At 42.4% G+C, this 21,968-nt stretch overlaps 1 protein-coding gene across 1 annotated transcript in view; it reads left to right on the top strand.

Moving 5' to 3' along the window:
• Positions 1–9,289, top strand: part of EIF3H (eukaryotic translation initiation factor 3 subunit H) — an 89,489-nt gene extending 80,200 nt beyond the window's left edge. Inside the window, exons 6-8 of the mRNA XM_054590419.1 lie at positions 5,128–5,248; positions 7,496–7,628; positions 9,055–9,289. Coding sequence (XP_054446394.1) covers positions 5,128–5,248; positions 7,496–7,628; positions 9,055–9,152 — 352 coding nt within the window. The 3' untranslated portion in view covers positions 9,153–9,289. The remainder of the gene's footprint in view (positions 1–5,127; positions 5,249–7,495; positions 7,629–9,054) is intronic.
• Positions 9,290–21,968: the final 12,679 nt, after the last annotated feature.

The raw sequence follows: 21,968 nt of genomic DNA, 5'->3' as shown, positions 1-21,968 counted from the left end.
GTCATTTTTGCTTTGATAAGGCACATGCGCGTGGGGGGAGGGTTATTATCTGGCTCAGCGTTATTTATTGTGCACCTCCCTCCGGGGCCTTGGTGTTCTGTCTGGATGTTTAATAACGCTCGGGAGAAAAACAGAAATACCTTTTTGTTTGACTGGTGGCACTTGCCCTTGTTCAGAAACAGACTTTATTAGTAGAACGCTTCCAGTTTGAATTTCTAACTAAACTTAGAATTTTCTGGACCTGGCACTGTCTTTTGCTATCTTAGATGGTAGTGACATAATTTGCTCCACTGCGGCTGCTTTGGCTATCTAGTTGCTAAGATTATTTATTATATTGGTAACGTGCTGACTGAAGCGTTCCAAAGCAAATTGTTTCCTTTATGAAATTACTGTTTGTTTCCCCCTCCTTTGTTCTCTTAACAGAAATAGGAACAGATTCCTATGTATAGCCCTTCTTTGAAGACCTTAAAGCTTGATAGTAGTGATTGTTTTGTGGTGGGCCAAGGCTAACAGCAGACCCGTAGAATGTAATGGACAGAGTAGGTAATCAGTGAATATGCATTTGTTGAATGGCTGAAAGAAACAAGATGTGTTTTCTTAAGAAACCAGTTTGGAACAGAAACTCAATTATTTAATCAGATTTCCAGTTATCCCAGATGGAAGCTTGTACAACAGAACGATGTAAGATTCTTTGCCATAAAACAAGTGGGATAAACCCTGAAGGACCAGAGAGCGGGTGTCTAGTCTTCTCATGCCCTGGGATGGCGAGAACTGTGGTTGAAATGCCACCTTTCATTGCGTGAATGCACCACTGAGGCCAAGGAAGTCTCCACAAGGGAAGGAGAAGGAGAAGGAAACTGGGTAGTAAACCATGTGCTCAGTGAGACAGCCAGGTTGCGAGGCTGATTTGGCATTACAGAATGTACTGTTTGACTGCAAACATACATTCATCATAATCCTTTAATTTGTCTCTTTTAGAAGGTCATATTTTTCTTTATTGCTTTTGCAAACCCACACCTGTATTTAAAGCTTTGAGCTAGGAACCATTCTCAGCAATGCAGAGTTACAATTTGATGAATTAAGTATATAGTTATATAATAATTTTAAATTTACTACTTGAAAGCTTTTGCTTATATAATGTATGTCTTCACCTTTTCCCAGGCCTCCTATATTGAGCAAACAAAGCACATATAGCCCTTTTGTGCTGTAACATTAGCAGTGAGCTGGCACTTAAGTCTGTCTGTCCACAGCATCAGTTATAATAGCCGAGAAAATGTTCCCATGTCACCATAGCTACTGAGATCTGGACAAATATTTTATTATAGTTTTTATCTTCTCTATTTTATGTGAAATAGGAAGAGAGGCCTTTTGCGTTTCCAGGTTAAGTTATTTTCAGGGTATGTTGGTGTTGCTGTTGGGAAAAAAAACATGAAGCAACCTTGAAGCAGTGCTTATACTAATGAACTATTACACTGACCCAAATTGATAATACTATTTTCAAAGCTTTGTTCATTTCAAATTTTATTTTATAAAATTAATCAGGCCAGCTGCCATAAAATTTTTTCTGAGAAACCCATCAGAAATCATTCTTAAGCAGCTTCTTAAACATTTTGTTCGGTCTTGCTTTTCACATCCCATGTGTGAATATCAGTTCTTGGATTTACCTGATAAATTTGTCTATGCTGCGAATAAAACATATGACAGTCCCTTTCATTTAAAAAGTTCTAATTTTTAAGTTTATTAGATGAAAGTTCTCGTAATGGCTATTTTATAACAGCTTTTGCTAATTTTTTATAAACGTGTTACATAAGACATTAGCTTTTCACACATGAAAAACAATTATTTTTATTTCTTCTTTAAAGAAGTAAACTAAGTGTGGACATCGTATGAGGCTAATAAGGATAAATTGGTCCCGTAGCCAGAGCCGAATTATCGCTGCATGTCCTGGTTGACATCTGTTTAAGGTGTCTGTGTTCGATTCTTTTGTTTCCTTGGTAATAAACGAAAAGACTATTTCATTGAACCTCCTAACAGTAACTCCCTGTTCGAGTATTCCATTTGAACTGGTACTGAAAAGACCCCCATAAAATTGCCCTTGGTAATGGACCTGTGATTTCCTGGTATCTGTGAAATAGTTATGAATTACTCTTAATTCCTTTTGCCTTACAGGGGCTATTGTGCATATTTTTTAGTCTTTTTTTTTTTTTTTAAGTATTTTTTATTGGCTGTATTTCTGAAGCACATTATAGCTGTACAAATGTTATGAAACATTTAAAGTCCATGCTGCCTGTTGTTTGTGCTCTTTCACTATAATTATATATAATATATAATATTAGTACTTTAATACACAACACTATAATACATAAAAGTAGTACTTTAAAGATGTTTTTTGGTGGAAAGAGAGAGTCTATTCTAGTAGTACCTTTCTCATTGCTAAAATCAGCGTGGTCAGCCTCTAGGATTTAAGCTCCGGGTACAAATGCTGGATCGCTCTCTGCAGGTGACAGTAACTCACCTTCGTGGTTTTTCTCCACTGTCTCTGTGCACCCTCTTCTCACTGGCCCAGTCACTTGGCCCCAGGGTTGGTGCTGATCGTTCTCTTCCCTAAATTCCTGTTACACTACAAGACATAAATGACTTATTTAACAACGGGTCATGTAGTTAATTATGGCATTTCTTGTATTTATTATCATTTGCAGGGCCTCAGTTCTTCCACTGGTGAAAATGAGGGGATCAGGGTCTCCCCTTAGGCCACCCTCACCCCGCCCCTCCTGCCCGCCCAGGATCTGGTTTTTCTTTTTTTTGCCCTGCCCTCTTCCTCGTGCATCTTCAGTTCCTCTCCACTGGTTCTTTCCTACTGTATTCATTGACTCATTTTTCCCAGTTTTAGGACACCTTGAAAATGTTCACCTCTTCATAAAATGGAAAGAATAATAATATAATGAACATCCATAACTCTTACCTAGATTCACCAGTTTTATATCTTGCCACATTTGCACCTGTTCTCTATATTGCATAAAAACAAACAAAGCTGTGCACTTTTCCCCCTGAATTATTTGAAAGAAAATTGCAGGCATGACTCTTAACCCCTAAAGACTTGAACATGCATCTCTTAAGAATAAGGACATTTAAACTTGTTTAGTTTCTCTCATCTTAAAAATCAAAGTTAAAGAAAGAATATTTTTTGATCTGATGCATTATTATCCATTTTCTTTCACCTTTTGTTTCATTTTATCCTTTTCTTAATAGTCAAAATTTTTAGTAGGATTTTATACATAGAATAAAATCGGCAATTTTAACCATTTTAAAAAGTACAATGTATTGGTTTTTAATAAACTTGCCATGTTGTGCAACAGTCACCGCTAATTCCAGAACATTCTCATCACTCTGAACAGAAACCCCGTGCTCATGAAGCAGTCACCCCTCCTCCCCCCATCCCTTGGCCGGCGCAGGTTGCTTTCTGTACGGTTTGCCTGTTCTGGACGTTTCATACAAACAGAACCGTGCAGTGAATGGCCTTCTGTATCTCACTCCTTTCACGTAGTACAGTGGTTTTAAAGTTTTGCTCATATATTAGTACTGCATTCTTTTTCTGACTCTGCAGTATTCTTTTGTGTGGATGAAGCCCATTTTATCTATTCATCCTTTGATGGACATTTGGGGTTTTTCCACTTTTTGACTGTTATGAATAATGCAGCTATTAACATACATGTACAGGTTTTTGTGTGAGCATGTTTTCACTTCTCTGGAGTACGTACCGAGGAATGGAATTGCTGGGTCGTCCAGTAACTCTATGTTTAACTTTCTGAGGAACCACCGATTGGTTTTCACAGGGGCTGCACCGTTTTTTCATTCCTGCCACAGTGTATGAGTGTTCCCATTTCTCTGTGGCCTTGCCAACAGGCCACAATAGACTCTTAACTGATTTCCTGGCTTCTACTCTCCAGTCTGTTCTCTGCATAGCAGCCAGAGTAGTCGTTTTCAAATGTAAGGCCAAACATGTGACAGACACACAGAACTCCAGGGCACCTTTCACCCGAAGCTGAGAGGTCTCGCCCACACTCTGTTGTTGGCGGTGTGCGGTGCAGCGAGCAGCTTCCCGTGTGTGCCTGCCTGACCTCCCTGACCTGGCCCTGGGCTCAGCCATGCCCGCCCTCTTCTTTTTCTCTCTCAGGTTCTCCCCTGTCTCAGGCTGGTTCCTTCTCACGCCTTGCTTTCAGACTGTCACCTCCCTAAAGAGACAGTCCGGCCATACTATTTAAGTGTCTCTACTTCCCCCTTTCTTTCTTCCCGCCCCCAATCAGTTGTAAGCTCAGTGAAGATAGAGACCATGAATGTCTCATTCACTGTAGTCTCCCTCCGTTTGCTAACACTGAAACTGGAACATAGTAGGTCTTTAAATGAGTGCATGCGTACTCGTTGTCAGCTAGTTGCTGTTACAGTACCTGTGTGGTAGCAGGGCTTACCATGGGAGAGGAGGGAGTTGCAGGCAGCAGTCAGTGAGTGTGGTGGGCATGTGTCTAGCCGGTACATTAATGTGCATTGGCATCATGTTACAAGATTTTGGTAAATGAGCTGCAGTAGAAATTTCTGGAAAGGAAAAGTAGGAATGACTATAGCACAGATTCTAGGAAGTGCAGGAGAAAATAAGCCCTTTCTCGTCATTTGGCTTTGCAGAATAAATGCTATTCTTGCTCGTTTAGAACCTGCTAGACAGAGGCATCATGTGCCAGAAGTCTTGGTCTGTTTGCCTGGTTCTTCCTTTCTGCGGCTACTGATACCAGCGTTGTGGAGCCCAGTTTGGGGAATGGGATGCTAAGGAAAAGGGCTCAGGTATACTGACCTTAGGTTAAGCCTGGTTGTAAAGAAAATAAATAAACATTGTAGATATCCTGTCAGGTACGTTTAACAGTTCCTTCGCTGAAATGCGTATGCTCTGGGCTGTTTCAGATATGGGAGGTTGAATAACAAGCCGACTCAGAGTCTCTTTTCTACCCTTGCTCCTGTGTGTACATGCACGCTTACTCATTTAGCAAATGGCAGATCAGTTCAGTATCTCAGAACTCTTAAGAGCAGTGGCAAAGCTATAGCTTTAAAATATGACATGTCAATGTATTTACATTTCAGCAATCATCTGGGAAAGACACTGCAACTGCTGATGGACAGAGTGGACGAAATGAGCCAGGATATCCTTAAGTACAACACCTACATGAGGGGCATGAGTAAGCAGCAGCAGCAGAAGCACCAGGTTGGTATTACGGAAAAGCTCAGCGAACAGAATTCATTTTGAAGCATAAAGCTTCAAGAGTCATCTTCAGAATGATCTAAATTATCTTTGATAAAGCCTTGACTATTAGCTAGTAACTCAATATCATATTTAAAAAGATTATCTTTGTAGTGTGCTCCTAATATATTATTTACAAGTTGTACTTCAAAATACCTTGCCTAAAGAGAGCCACTATGTTAATCTCAGATTGTAATGCCAAGGTTACGCAAATAAGCGTTGCATTTATTGAGAAAATCAGAGGCAAAGAGATTCTGGAGTGTCACAGCTCATTTCTTTACTAACTATAATTGCTTTGGTAGTGGCTCGTTGCAGCATAGTTAGCAATCTTCAGTTCATTAAAAAAACTGAGCAATTGTGATTAAGAGCAAGCAATTTTGATAGGAAATAATAGACCAACTGCTGTGAAATAAATGGTACAATACAGATAAAAACCCTAGAGTTACCTGAATATGGTCATACGCATATACACTGCTCTGGCCATTTAACCTTTTCTTTATTAGTGTTGCCTGAAGGCCACATGATTTTCACAGTTCCTGGAATATTATTTTGGGGCTATATTGCTCTGAAATGCTCTCAACATTTGATTCATGGATATGTCATCTCCCTAAAGAGAGATTGCAGCCATACTACTTAAAGTGTCCATATGTGAAAGTGTTTGTATATGACTACTTTGTGTTCATTCTAATGCACTTTAAACTAGGTGTGGTAAACACTAGAATTAAGTGGTTTTGAGAATGCTGTATTAAAAATTGTTTTGAATATCAGTGTTCATTTATTTAATGAAATTTAAAACATTTTGTTTCACCATACTTAGAATTATAAACACACATATAGCTCTATAAAGTATTTTAATTGAAAAAATTGGCGGTTAAAGGTGGTGATGGTGAAAATCTCTGATTAAACTGGCGGCGGGGGCCCAAGCCCTCCCTGACTGCGCCCTTCTGCTGGCCCTTCCTTTGGTGAAAGGGCTCAGTCCTGGGCATCAGATGGAGAATTTATCGTCTGTGGGACAGTTGATTCTGGAAACCAGTCTTCAGATATTTCTTCAGAATTCTAATATATCTTAAAATTTTGCATTTGATATTATTTGTACTTACCCATAACCCATACCGAGTATAGGAATCTTTGCAAAACCAATTACTCCTGTACTTTAGAAAGAACTGCCATTTCCCTTGGTTTCGTAGGACTCCAAGAACTTAAAATTTTTACTGCTCACTTTGGTTTCTCATTACCTGACCTTTTAAGACTGTGTGTGGGATGTTATTTCCCCTGCTGTTGTAAGCAATTTACAGCTATTAGCTCTTGCTTGTAATTTGATCTGTAAGTTTGGAGGTGACCTATACCAGGGGTGCCCAGCCCCCGAGCCACAGCCTGGTTCAGGCCCTGGCCTGTGAGGACCCAGCTGCCCAGCAGGAGGAAGCCCTGCATTGCAGCCTGAGCTCCGCCTCGTGTCCCTACGCAAACACTCCTCCCCCCCCCCCCCCCCCCCCAAATCCATGGAAAAATCATCTTCCACGAAACCGGTCCCTGGTGCCAAAAAGGTTGGGGACCGCTGATCTATACCTTTATATATTCCTGTCTTCTCTCCAAAGAATCATAGGAATCCAGAGTTTGAAAGTTTTTTCAGCATTATCTGAGCTAATACTCATTCTTAGCTATAGACCTGAAGCACAGATGGTTATATGTTGTTAAAAGTAATGGCAGTCACTATAACAATATTATTGTGATGATGATATTAGAATAATATGATAATAACCTCATCAGTATAGTTCTATTAGTCAGTAGGGATAAAGTTGAAAGAATTCCTCGTTGTGGTAGTTCATTACTTAGTTATTAAAGTTAGGATGACTTGTAATGCTGTCATTGACCCCTTTGTCATAAATGGTTAAGTTATGCCCTCTCACTCACTAATTAATCCTGAGCTTCTTTGACTTTTAAGCCTCCTGTTTCTCATATAACCAGTTTTGGTTTTCTGAATCGTTAGTTATAGACTCTTGGAGCTCAAAGTGACACTGGAGTTTACAACAGGAATTTTCTTGTACTGTTGCAGTGCTTAGCCCTTAGAAGCAGGAGGTACCAAGGGTTACCCTTTATAAAACAGACTGGAGTTTAGAGCAGTGGGGTTTTGCTGGTTGCATAAGTGAGGGGGTTCTTGTTTTCTGGTCAGGTAGAGAAAAATAACCAAATCATTTTCCCTCTAAATTTTAGTATCAGCAGCGCCGCCAGCAGGAAAATATGCAGCGCCAGAGTCGGGGGGAGCCCCCGCTTCCCGAGGAAGATCTGTCCAAACTCTTCAAACCGCTCCAGGCCCCTGCCAGGATGGACTCTCTGCTCATCGCAGGTACTGTTCGCCCGTGCAGAACGCGGCTGGTCTTCTGGGCTCTTTAGAAAGCAGGCGACAGTGAGAGAGCTGAAAGAACAGAAAACCTGAGTCATAAACACTAGTACATTTAAAGTGGTTGAATGACGAATTTGAATCTGGTTCCTGTAATTTTAGAATTTAGGAATTTGACAGGCTTTGTTATTTTCAAGGTCCTTTCATTGCCTCACTGTGTGTTTATATACACATTTTTGAGATGCCATTATAAACTTTCTAAAATGGAAAGGTTTTTATTTGTTGTCTTTCATGGAGAGTAAGCAAAAATTTTTACAGTCTCATAGTGCAAAAGATCATTTAGTTGAGGCCATTTCCTTTTTATATTCTGGCACAGCTCTGAGCCCAAGTCTGTATGTAGGTATTTGAACTGAATTGAATTTTCTGACTTAACGAAGAGTGTTTCCCTTAAATTGTAGCAACATGAATGTAATTCTGGGTGGACTTTCTCTGGAGATACTTAACATTTAACACCTCCTTTGAGTGGTAGAGATTTTATTTCCTACACCAGGACCTGATTTTGAATATGTAACATTCATTCATGATCTTACTAGCTATAAATACCTTATTTCTATATAAATGTTGTTAAATGCTGTTTGATTCAATCAGCCAATTATCTCTGAGGCATTTATTAGAGTGAAAATCCTGTTCAAAGAAAACTGATCTTCCACAATTTCTATTGATCTATTTTTAGGGTGGGAGAAAAACCTAAGTTCTGTAAAGCTTTCTAGAACACATGTAAATTAAATTTGGAAAAGTGAGACGCATTCCTTACATAAGGTCTGGTGCAAGCAGGATTGGATTTCTCATACTTTCAAAAATGTGTAACTATTGCAGCGGATTAGATGATTAGTTGTAAGAGTTAAAAGCAGTGATGGAGTCCTTTCTTCACACGGATACTGCGCTCTGGCTTCGGATACTGCGCTCTGGCTTCGCTGTGGCTTCGGGGGAGGGAGGAGCCCTTCGTATTTCCAGAGCGCAGGCAGAAAACCACTCTGCTTGTTCACGCCCGGCTCCAGTGTGTCGGGCTGGTTTGCGGTCCTTTCTCCCTGCCCAGCAGAGCCAGTGCCGTTTTCTACCTTGTACAGTGTTGGCCTCAGCTGTCAGCTGCATGGTCAGTACGTTTTGATTGACAGCTAATGTTTTTAACTGCTGACAACTTTTTAGAAAGTTTTTGTTTTTCTTCTTTGTAGCCAAGACTGGAACATAGCTTAACTTCTAATCTTTATTATCCCTATGGAAAGATAGAATTGATTCTTACATCCTTTTAACTCAAAAACAAAACAAAATACTGGTGGTTCTGTATTATGTTGATTTTCTTGTTTGATCAGTGTTCTAGATCATTTTATAATTTGTGGAACATTATGACACTCTCACTTTTCTCCACACACAGGGCAAATTAATACTTACTGCCAGAATATCAAGGAATTCACCGCCCAAAACCTAGGCAAACTCTTCATGGCCCAGGCTCTGCAAGAATACAACAGCTAAGAAAAGGAAGCGTCCGCAAAAGGAGTTAACAGGGACTCTTGAGATCACATTGGGGCCGCTCATGGAAGTCTTGGAAGAAATACATTTGCATATTGAAGTCTTTTTAGCCGATAATAAAATATATATAAATGAAACAATCTTGACTGCCTGCTCATTTGGTTTGAGACACATCTAGTTGCTTATTTTTGTTTTCCTCCTCCCTCTTAATTTTCAAAAGATGAAACAGTCTTCTCCAGGAGCTCAGATCTCCAGGGTCTGTCACCTTTGCTATCTCTCAGGAGCCACATCTCATCCACATAGTTCCGTGTTGCGTGTCTCGACTCCTGACCCAGAGGTCCTGGCACCCACTGTGGATTCCGGCACCTCACCGCCCACGCGCACTGGGAAGCCTGGCTTCCTGTCCTTGTCCAGGCACCTGCTCCCCGGCCCTGCCTTCGCCTGAGGGATTCCCAGAGATCCACCTTTGCGTTTCTTCGGGTGATGGGTGACCAGTCCTCGTGCCCATAGGCCCCAGTGCACAGGAATTAAAAAAAATAAATTACTTCACCAAAGGACTGTATTTTGTATGAAAACAAAATTCATTCTGTATATATTTTTAAATTTAGAATTTCATGTTTATCTTTTTCATACCATGAAATAAAATTCTGCTATTTTTTGAGTGAGGAAAGAAGATTTGGGAGGACAGTAGGACATCCGGGGAAAAGCTAGTCATTTTGTATTTGAAAGATCATCAAAGACCCCACTGTTTTGTGTAATGCCCAAACCAGGTTTACCTGCTGGTGGAGGTATGCCTGTGATACTCGGGGAGCTTTTCACCTTGAAGACTTAAACTCCTAGGAGGATAATCAGAAGGAATGGATAAAGGGTAAGAAGGGCTGGGAAACCTTTTTTCCAACACCATTGTTTTGGAGGCACCGTTGGGGGCCCGGTTCAGGCAGCTGGATTGACACCGTGGCTCCTCTCCCTTTAGTGTGTCCCTAGACCAGTTGCTTAACCTCACTTTCCTCGTCCAGGTGAGATGCAAAGGAGACAACTCTATATGGTGGGTGTGAGTGTTAAAGAAGCTCATTGGGGGCCGGGGTAAAGCACACAGCACAGCGGTTAGCACGCTGCAGGTGCTCGGTAAGTATTATCTATCCAGTATATTGTGTTACTAGCAGGGTAGGTGTTCATTTCTTTTTGTTTTGCTCAGGTCCTTGATCATTCTAGAATCTGCACACTTGCTCACGTGTAGTCTTCTAGGATAAATTCCTAGAAGGGGTTTAACTAGTTAAATGGTACTTAAAATTCTGGGGCTTTTCACCTGTATTACCAAATTGTCTTTTGCAGAGGGTCTCCTGATTTGCTCTGGCATCCACAGCAGCTCTGACCTGAGCACGACTGTGTGGGGCAGAGGCGCACACTGATGAACACTGGCCACAGCGCCTGCCCTTGGCGTCGGGCGCGGTCACTCCCCTGCACTCTCACCCCTGGATTTGGAATTATGTCGTGGAGTTGAACAAAAAACCCTTGAAGCAACAGCAGAATGAAGGGAAATAAGTTCAAACACAAGCCTAATTACTGTTTTCCTCATGGTGTAAGATTAACAAAATTAAATTATGTTTTTTAAGGTGTGATTCTTTTTGTTGTAAATTCGACATGATTGTTTAGATACCCATAGCTCAGCAGCAATACGTGAGTGCATGCTTACCGGAAGATTTTGGTCATTTTTGAGTGAGGAATTACTGTGGTGGGAAAAACTGTTTAGGAAAACATGCCAATGGGAATTAAATCTCCACAGTATGTAGTGTCAGGGAATAGCTTCTGTTCTGCATTTGATTTGAGGGCTATATTCTGACATTTTTTCAGGGACAAAAACATTTGGTTCATCTTCTATAAATATTAGCAGTTTCTTCAAGTTGAAATAAGAAAAGTTCATAAATGAGTACCAGTTTCAATAAATTATTCATATACCCCAAAACAAAAAAGACAAGCCAAGGATGTTAATCTAGTGGAAAATTATGAACCAAGGAAGTAAAAACATTCGCCATTAATCCCATAATTACTGATAATGCTTTATAAAGTTTTAGAAAACTCTTATTTTTAATTAAAAATATCTGAGGAATGACTTTAGACTGCCCAAAATACCTTATTCTTTTAATATTGAGGTAAAGTAAAATAACTTCCCATTTTTGGAAGCTGGGAAATTGAAATGTAGTTACCTAATGTTACCCTAATTAATGGAGGTTACTATGATTTCTCATTTACAGCATCTAAATATGTCATTTAGTGTCTTAAAATGTTACTACATTATTCACACTCTATAACAGCCTTCAGAAAACCTACATCAGCTTCACTTTTAAATTGTACTGGCATTGAACTCGCATAGATATCAGAATGTTACAAAATAATTTTTGAGCTGTAAACATTTGTATAGTTAACATTCCTTATTCAAGTATATAATTTACCATTTCTCAACTGTGTCTAGTCTCACTGGGCACCTTTTGTTATCAGTGTCATCATAGAACTGGAGCAAGTGTGCTTAAGGTAATGCCAGACCAGGGTCAACCCACATACCTCTGTAGGGCTGCTTTTACGCAGATGACTCGAGTGCTCGTCAGTAGAAAGCATGACCAAATCATCGGTGCCTTGCAGAGCGCTGTGGTCCATTTCAACAGAGCATCCTCCTGTGCTTGGGATATATGGGAGAGGTGACCGTGGTTAGCAGGCAAGTAATGAAGGAAGAATGAAGATCTGTGCCCACCCGGTAATAACAAAAGATGAGGGCAAAGCAGTGGATGTTTTCTGCATCCTATGGCCTAAGGCTGCTTGAGTCTGAACTTCCCTGGATAGGTTGGGACAGGCTTTGACCTGCCGCCCCAGTTACTGGAGCCAGGGCTACTGGGAAGTTAAAGTTGATGGGAGCAAACATTTGTGGCCTCGACCCATCATCCTGAGCTTCCTTTTACATAGATGACATTACCTGTGAGGCACCTTAAGCCTGCTTGGTTCTGCAGCTACTGGCAGAACCCAGAATGGCTGTAATGAAGCCTCAGTAGTGATTTTAGGGATACGGTCCATGGATGTAGAAATGGTTTCTAAGGCCACCACCCTCACGATGAGTGTGGACAATTTTGTAGGGGTTCATTAGTCTATCCCTGACATTTCTTGACCTGTATCCTGCTTGTTCTCAGCTGCCCTTCTATCAATGACATGATTAGTGTGTCAGAGTCACAATTTGATTCCACAGATTGATGATGAGTTCAGCTGCATTGTCTTACAACTGAGTTAGGCACCCATTTTCAATCCTTTCATCAATCAATGGCAAGCAGTCTCCCAAAGACAGGAGGCAGCCTCAGGTCTTCCTAATTTAAGTATTCCCTGGACCCCTAATGAGCTGCAGAGTTAGTAGATTGGGTACTGAATCCACACTTTGGGACTTGCTGGAAGTCCTTTTCAATATTTAGTTTCCATGTGCATCCTTGTCAGCATATATATATATATATATATATATATATATAAGTTCCAGTCCACCGATCCTGTACTATAAAGAAAGGTAGAGATGACTTTCTCTTTTAATCCAAAAATTACTGGTTTCACATTCAGACAAAAGTGAGGGTCTCTATCATTTCTTCATCAGACCTGTAACAACACAGGGTGGCCCATTTCCAAGCGTCATTTAAAATTCAGTTGATTGCAGGAGGAAAATACTGCTTCTGGCATGTGTGCCAACCCAAAGGCATAAACTCAGGTGTCATTTCCGTTTCCTTCAGTAGTATTTTGTTTTGTTGACCCCTCTCCAGCGCACAGCCATTTCTGGCTCCTTCCATCCTCGCGGCCATACAGGCAGAGGACTTGTTTAACTTGCAGCTTGCTGCTCCTGACAGTAAATGGCCCTTGCCTTTTCTTCTTGGGCTACAGTCTCTCTTGCCAGCCTTTCACTGTGTGTGTATTGGAAATGGTTCTTACTTTGGCCAATCCCCTGAGTAATCTTTCCCCACCTTTGTTTATCTTGTCACTTGGCTTTCACTTGTTTAACTCACTCCTAGAGTCAATCAGCCTGCGATTCTTGCTTGGCCTCCTTCATGTTGAGGTTTTTTAAATTGCATTTCACTTTTTAAAATAGTCACAAAGATTTTAATGTTTTTCCCCTGATGTAACCATGCGTCTCTGCATGTCATCATTCTCCGATCAGGCAGGCAAGTATCCCAATAACCTCATCTCCTAGATCACAATGGTGAGGATCTATTTTTCTCTCTGATGCGTGCAGCTCCCATTATTGCTAATGAAAGGTCTTCATGTGCATTAAGGGGAAACTAGACCCCTAATGAGATACAGAGAGGAATTGCAGCTGGTGATTTCCACTTCTAACCCACTGTACTATAACAGAGATGTGCTCTCCAGAGGCAGTGAGCCAAAGAAATACAAAATGCATGTGCTTCCTACGTAAAATTTCCAGTCTGGTCTTGATGGACGGGTGCTATTGTTTTGGCTTGCAGTCTCTGACATTCTGTACCTGCCAAGGGGACCCCTATAATGGAGGCGAAAGACCCTGATACTTGGAGAAGAAAGTGAATAGACTAATTACATTGCATTTGAAATGGCTTTTAAAAACAATCTCCTACATTAATATATTATCTTACAGTTCACAAAGTACTTGTGTATTTTCTCGCTTGGAATGGGAAAGGGGCACAAATGTGTTGTGAAGCCAATGTGCTTGGTGCTGAGAATACTAAAGGAGGGGGACTTAGTGCTCAGGGTCAGTGAAACCAGACTTCAGAAACATTGTGTTCTGGCTGGGTTGCTCGGTTGGTTGGAGTATCGCCCCATACACCAAAAGATTGTGGTTTTGATGCCCAGTCAGGATGCGTACGGGAGGCAGCTGATCAATGTTTCTCTCTCACATTGATGTTTCTCTCCCGCTTCCTCATCTCTAAAATCAGTGATAAAATATCCTCAGGTGAAGATTAAAAAACAAACAAACAAAAACGTTTGTTTGTTGTGACTGACTAAAGCTGACTAGGACTCCTAGGAGGCAGGACCAGGGCTCAGTGGGGCTCAGGTCTTGAGTTCTCTGACCAGCATGTGGCACATGCTTCCTTCTCAACACAAGTCTAGGAAAGTGGCTTGTGTTTCAAGATGGCTTCCTTTTTGTGTGGTATCTTCTGTGGTGAACCATTCTCTCCCCGCCCCCACCAATTTCAGAGTGTTTCACTGCCTAATTTGCACTGCCCCCTAAATGCATAGGATCCCGGTGGTGAGTTCATGTTCATCATTGGACTGTGGTAGACACCTCACCCAGTCAGTAAGCCTTTTCTGATGAACAAGAATTGGGATGAAGAATTCCAGTGTCCATATGGGCTTATTTCCTGAGAATATATCTAACCCCTAGTTAATGGCTTTGTAACACAGGCCTGAGAAGACAGAGGAAGAGGAAATATGAAAAATGCTTCCGGGTTCTTAAGTCTTGGATTTCCTGTGTCCAGTCTGTTCTGAGCCATGTTTGCATTCCTGCCCTTGGGTCTCACAAAAACACATTTGAATCTTCCTAACACTGCCTTTTTAATTTTTTTCTCTTCAGCAGCTTTGTGTTGGTTTCTTGTTGCTTTCAACCTCAAAAACCCCTCATCCAAGTTTTGCTATTGGGCCTCAGAGGATTTGAGAAGGTGAGGCCTGTAGAGGTGATGGGAGAATAAAAGTTACATTGCAACAATATTAACAGGTTTTAAAGCAGGAGGGGCCTCGCTTTAAAGGCACCCATTGCAGAGAATGGAAGCAGGCACTGAGAGCCTTAAAGATGGTTTCCAGAATAGCTTAGGTCATCTACTCTTTTCTTTTTTCTTTTTGTATTATTCTGTGTCTCAGCATTTCTTTTTTTTTTTCCTTCTATTTTTCAATTACAGTTTACATTCAAAGTTGTTTTTTGTTAGTTTCAGTGTACGGTCAGCATTTCTTCAAAGAGTTGGAATGTTGTTCTTCACACGCTGAGCCTCCCTGTTTGTGAGATGCTCGCTGCGCGCTGGTGTGCTGTGGGGTTAGGGGGTGTTCCCAATAGCACCTGGAGCACACAGGGTTCACACTCTCCCGGAGGAGCAAGGAGTTAGGGGTTAGTGGAAAACCCCTTGCGTCTCCCCGTCATCACCCTGACTGTTTGAGCTGGGAAAGTGGATGTAAGAGGTGAACTCTCGCTGCTTTGCTGGAGCTTTGTGGTGTAAACAGGTGGCGGGTATTCTAAATTTGGTCTGAGAAGAAAATATTTCAAGCCAACGAAATGAAGCTAGATTCTTTTGACAGTGAAGTTATTTCTTTAGAGATGCAGATGTCAGTTTTATGAAAGTACAGATCAGCGCTGGAAAAAGAATCCTTCAGGAGGGGTGTGTGTGTGTGTTAGAGCTACTCCTGACAAAACATTTGGAAAGCTCACCTGCGTCTCTGCCTCCTAAACTTGCAATGAAGCGGTATGTGGAGCCCACTCCCTCCCTCTGCCAAACTTACAGAAGAAAGGGAACTGTAGCAGTTTGTTAGGAACAAAGACATTTGCACTTGTGACGTTCATGTCATTTTGTTCATGCTCTGTGAATTCACAAATGTATAGAGATTCAGAAATCATCTGGGGTAGGCGACGGAGGAAGGGAAGGTGTTGATTTTGCATCTTGATGAAGCCCCAAAGTGGCAGATCTGAGATGACAATCTCCCGGCTTGTTCTGATGGACTGTAGCGATTGGGGGGGGGGGGGGCGGGGGTGCTCTGCAGAGAGTGGTTAGAAGCTGCCTGTGCAAATCCTCCGTGGATTCTGGATGCATGTTAGCAGTAAGTCATTGCTCGTGATTTAAAGCACACTGGAAAAAAAGATGACTTTTCTGATGCTCTTACATGCTTAGATGCCTGCTTCTAGGAAGCAAAGTCAAGCAGCCAACCAAGAGGAGTGGCATTTTTCCTTAAAAGAGTTAAGTGTTGCTTGCCCTCTTGCTTCAGCACTTGGGGGTCTTTCTATGTTGAACTTGCAAGTGGGTTTTTGCTGGCAAGTGGAGCATCACTGGAGGGTAAGAGTGAAATCACAAACTTAGACTTCCAAAATACTCATCTTTCTGGGTTTTCCTCTGTAACTGTATTAACATCAGAGCACCTCCTGCTGGTTGTTCAGCAGACAAACACTGGGAATGAAAGAGCTAGAAGTCCAGACCTCTCAGGGGTTTCCCCAGGAGCTGTGCTTAAGTGAGGCGCCTGGAGGAGTGTCCCCTGTGAACTTGTCAGAAATGCAAATTCTCGGCCTCCACCCAGGCTTGGGGACTCAGGAGACTTGAGGGTATTGCCTGACCACCTGCGTTCCCCCACGTGCTTCAGGTGGTTTGATGTTGGCTCAAGTGCGCTCTGCAACAGTGGCTGTGAGTCATTATTGCCTGGGGAGGTTGGTTTTTTTGTTTTTTTTTCCATTTGCCAGAGAGGATTCTGGGAAACATTGTCATAAATTATTTTAGAGTAGCCACGTCTATTAGAGGTTAAGGGGAATAGGTCAGGTCGTGGAGGAAAAGGGGATTCCAGACAGAGCAAAAAATAATAATCCCAGGCCTGGGGGAAGGGGATTTGGGGGGCTGTAGAGGGCCTGGAAGAGGAGGTGGGGGGAAAAGGACGGGGGAGGGAGAAGGGAAAAGACAGGTTCAGGAAGCCTCATATGCAGGAGGGGCCTTTTGTGCAGGTGCCAGAGAAATGCCTGCCCTCTGGGAGTCACAAGCATTTCAAACCAGGTGTGCAGGAGGCATGAGACATAGTGGAGCTTTGTTTACCTGGCTGCGGTTTGCAGCAGCCACCTCCCAGCTCCGGACAGCCAGGTACTGCAGCGATAAGGGCAGCCGGCGTGTGCCACTTCACAGCCTTGCAGTGGGCCAAGCCTCAGGGACACACGATCTGTTCTGAAATCTCTGTTAAGTCCTGGCAGCGGGGGAGTGAAGGGAATTGTGACAATCTGCCTCCTACCTTCGCTCTCAACTAATTGGAGGCAAAGGGTCAGATTTAAAAAAAAAGAAAAAGGATCCAAATATGTAATATTTTTACAGCAAAAATGTAACTGCTAAACATAACTGTAACTGCCCCATAATTGAGGGTGAAAACATGCTGATGTAGGAAAACAATAACCACACTGTTCTTCTCTGTCTTTGTATTCCAACAGAATAGTGCAATTCTGCCTGAACAGATATTTCCAAAAGATGACCTGTTAAATCTTTTGAGAGATTTCTTGTGTTTGAGTACCATTGGTAGAGGGTTCCACCAGAGCAGGAAAGATTTTCAGTGTTAGGTCAGTGGGTTTCTTTTTGGGCACTCTTACACACTTGGGAAGGAGAAGTGCATTTTTTAGCAAAATGCAAAGTTTTGCGGGTAGAGCCTGTCAGGATGGAGAGCGCGGGGACTGCTGGGAAAGCGCGTTGGAGGCACTCAGAACGGAGCTCTTTCTTGCTGCCATTATCTCTTTCTCCTTCTTTACTTCAGCTTTTTTTTTTTTTTTTTTTGCAGTTTTCTAAAATTGTCTTTTTTGTAAAAGTATGCGTATAAAAATTTAGATTTAATTTGTTACAGCTTGCATTTAAAACTCTGGAAAAGTGAGAAGTAATTGGAAGATAACAGTTGCAGCTGCCTAACCAGTTGTTTCAAAATATGGCAATAAAATGTTAAATTTGAGGCTTGCTATTTTTGTGCATGGATGTCTGTCATTGGCTATGATAGATTTCTAACCTCCCTCCTAAGTTAATAATTTAGGAGGGGGCAGGGGAGGGTGCTTATGACAAGTTGTGGACTTACATTAGTTCTGAAGAGAATTTGCACTAAATGAGGCCCTGACTATAAACTTTACATAGTAGCAATTAATCCCTTTCTTTAAAAAAAAGGCGGCGGGGAGAGGGGGGAGAATAGCTAAGTATATACCATATTGCTCAATTGACCTGGACTAAAAGGCAGCCTCAGATTTTGGGTACTGCCATTGGAAAAAAAGATGCAAATGGTTCAGTACATAAATCCAAGGACGAATTTGGACTTAGAGAGTGAGCAGTTTTGATAGAAGAGGCAGTTTATTTGCATTAGGAATGGGAGGTATGGGATGGTTGAAGTGTATTAAATGAACATCCGATGCCACACAAGGACGGAGCTTTATTATCCCTGTAAATGGAATTAGCCCGCAGCAACAGCATGAACTATCCAGGCTCTTTTCCTGAACATGGAGTTCCATTTGCCGGAGGCGCGAGGGGCAGCTGTCTCGCATTGGGCATGCCCAGAGCAGCCGTGCGGGCGCTCTGGGGAGGCCGTGGAGGCTGCAGCCGGGGCGGGGGGGGGGGGGGGGGGGCGGGGAGGGTCAGGGCGGCAGGCTCTTTGAAGGGGGTGCGGGAATGTAGGGTTTTCCCAAACGTGTTTCCAAGGAAGACTAGTTCGTGTGATATTCATAGGTGCTCCTTGAAGGGGGGCGGGGGGGCGCGGGGAGGGGGGTTCTACCCCAGAACTTTTCCGGTCAAATAAATTAGAGAAAATCTTGCTGAAACAAGCCTGGATTCTTTTCTTCAAGAGTCACACGACTTTTAATACTCCTAGTGCACTGGGAAGTTTTAAGAAGCAGTCGCGTTAGTGGCTGCCCCGCCCCCCGCCCCCGCACGCAGCTGGTTAGTGCTTGAGCACTTTCACTTACCTGAGCGCCCGTCCGTGGACCAGTTGTCTCGTTTTTTTAACAGGGAGACAGATACTAGGATTAGCTTGACCTGCAGGGAATTGCCAGTATTTGACCTACAAAAAAAAATTAGTGATTTCATATGGCTCCACCCAATTCTATCAGCACATTATATATGCATGTAATTCTGCGTACCTCTTAGGATTGTTGGAAGAATCATGAAGGTTGAGAGCTCTTTGCGTTCACAGTCGCAAGCATTCATGATGTGGAAGGCTGTGTAGGCTGTGTGACCAGAACAATGGGGTCACAGGGCTCGTGTCTCTAGCAATAGATCCAGGAGGGATATCGATTCAAAGGGAGGTTGCTAGAGAGTAGAGGTCAGTGTGATTTTTTTTCTATAAAAGACTAGAGAGTATGTTATTTCTGAAGAAAGTTTGCAATAAAGGAGGTCCTGATGATAAGCTTTATATATAGGGACAGTTATATGTGGGCCACACACTCTCTGCGGCAACTGTTCAACTCTGCCCTTGTCATGGGAAAGCAATCATAGATAATATGTAAAGGAAAGGGTTTGACTGTGTGCCAATAAAACTTTATTTATAAAAAGCAGGCCATGGTCTAGATTGGGCCCCCAGCTATAGTTTTCTGACCTGTCTTTAGACAAAGAAAGCAACGAGCCAGCTGTAAAGGTGAGAAGACTGAATTGGGTGTTTGGAGACCTAAGTTTTGTTTCCAGACCTTTACTAAGTTGACTTTGAGCTTTATCAGGTTTATCAAGTGGCTTGGTGTTTTCTGCTCTAATAAACTCATAAACTGAGGACAGCATGGAAGAAGATGTTATAAAGCAGTCTTAAAACCTATGTAGCCCTGGCTGGTATGGCTCAGTTGGTTACAGCATCATCCTGTGACCAGAAAGGCTGCAGGTTCTGTTCCTGACTGGGGCATGTACCTAGGTTGTAGGTTCGACCCACGGTTGGGCATGTGTGGGAGGCAGCCAGTCGGTGCTACTCTCTTGAATTGATGTTTCTTTCTCTCTCTTCCTCTCTCTAGTGGTGATGAAAAAAATGTCCTCGCACAAGGATAATTAAAACAAAGACACAAACCTATGCACACTTATTATAAGGGGGGTCCTGCAAAAAACTGGAATTATCTTCTGGAAAGCAGGCCCCTTTGCAGTACAGACTTCCCCTGTTAGATGAATGTTCCAGTTACCCATCTGTATCAGTGTACCTGCTGGTGTTGTTGTGAGAGGCTGTGTTCGGCTGCAGAGACAATTTTTTGAAGCTCTTTCAATGTGTTTGCCCATTTCATCATGGATGATTAATGCCCACACTGCACTGCATGTTCAGCAGTTTTTGTCCACAATGGCATGATCCCTGTAACCCCCTACCCTGCCTGTTCACCTGACCTTGCCCTGAGTGAATTTTTTTGTTTGTTTCCCAGATGAAAAAAGTCCTCAAAGAGAAATGTTTTGCTGACGTGGGAGAGGTGAAACAAACAAACAAAAAGCAGAAGCACTAAAGGTATCAAAATTGATGAGTTCAAAAACTGTTTTGAGCAGTGGAAAATATGTCTCAATAGGTATATTACATCAAATGGAGAGTACTTTGACGGTGACTGAAGTTTAACACGTAAAAAAAATACACAATTTTTTAATAAATAAATTCCGCAGTATTTTTTGGGGTCCCCCTTCATATAGTATTACTTTCCTTGGGCTATTGCATGTTCTTCTCTTCATTCGTTCAACAAATTCTGCCTTAGCAGAATTCAGTACTTTTAGGATGTGGCAACAAATAAGGCAGATATTGCCCTTGGCCATAGGGCTCATACATTCTCTTGGGGGTATTTATTTTTGGAAAATTATTACATGATTTAAATGAAAAGTGCTGTAAAATTATTGATCCCTCCACTTTTTACAGAAAACCTTTTGTCCTGAGTAGAATAGAGCAAGGTAAATGAGAAAGTGAGTTCTTCAACTAGTCTAGAGGAGAAGAGAAGGGGCTTTTCCGTAGATGCTTACTGAACAGGACTTAGGATGAAGTCAGGCCCGGCTGGTATTTGAGCTTTTGCTACAGCCTTGGAAGAATGTTATATTCTGTTTATACAGCAGGCACTGCTTCCAGCTGCAGATGTTTCCGGCACCTGGTTAATTTATCCAAGAAAGGCCAATGCTCATTAAGACTCCCAAGTCCCAGGGGTAAGTTTTATGGGTGGGGAAACTGAGGTACTGAAAGCGGTTATAGGATTGGCTCAGATCACAGCTCGCTGGCTGTAGGACTCTGGCCAACGCAACTGGCAGGTCCTAGGTCCCCCTCCCTGGGACTCCCTGACTCTCCAGAGCACTTGAGACTTCTCAGGACCCCAACTCCAATTAGGCTTAAGAAGTATTAGAGGGCCTCAAGATCCTTCTGGGAGAGAACCCGTTCTGACAAAGGAGAGGCTTGAATCAAGAAACCAGATGTTGGGTCAGGGCGAAGACTTTGGCAGCATCCGCTGTGAGTCGGGAGGCTGCACGTGTTAGAGACGAGCGGGACAGTGCGGAAGCAGGGTCTCTCTTCTTCCTTTCACGGGCTGGTTTGCTCAGTCCCTTGAGTGGCCCGTACGGAGGTTGTCTCTCAGTGGAGAAATATCCTGGAACCAAAATGGATTCCTGTCTAGGAAAGGATCCTGTGATATCATTTCTCACTTCCAGGGTTGCTAAGCACATCCAGAGTCGGAGCAAAATGTCTCACCCCTTCTTCCCAGTGTATGGCGGTGGTGGTCACCAACCAGGAGGACAGATCAGACCCTCCCAAAGGGGCACAGGGGGTTTGGGGAGTGGGCGTGTTAGGTGTTATTTGGATAAGCTTATTTAATATTATGGTTTAATTTCGTATTGGGGGAATTAAAAAAGAGAATCTATTGGCTTCGCAATTTGCCCATCTTGGCATTTGCCGAAAGTGAACTACCAAGAGTGAAACTCAATCAGATTTTCCTTACCACTTGAGATCACCATCATTCTAAAAATTGTTGGGAGACTGCGTGATTTTCATGTTAATCCAAAGAAGATTTTAGTCTTTGTTTTTCTTTAAAAAAGAGGTAAACTGAAATAAAAGTGGGCTCTTTTCTATCTGCCTGGCTGAAACAACAAGCCCAGGGTAGGGGAGTCTGGACACAGTCGCAGCGACAATGTCAGAACTAAACATATTAAA

The sequence above is a fragment of the Pteronotus mesoamericanus genome, unplaced genomic scaffold (assembly GCF_021234165.1).
Source record: "Pteronotus mesoamericanus isolate MK-2021 breed Mesoamerican mustached bat unplaced genomic scaffold, CSHL_Meso_final scaffold_174, whole genome shotgun sequence".
Classification (NCBI taxonomy): domain Eukaryota; kingdom Metazoa; phylum Chordata; class Mammalia; order Chiroptera; family Mormoopidae; genus Pteronotus; species Pteronotus mesoamericanus.
This window is presented reverse-complemented; position numbering and strand designations above follow the sequence as displayed.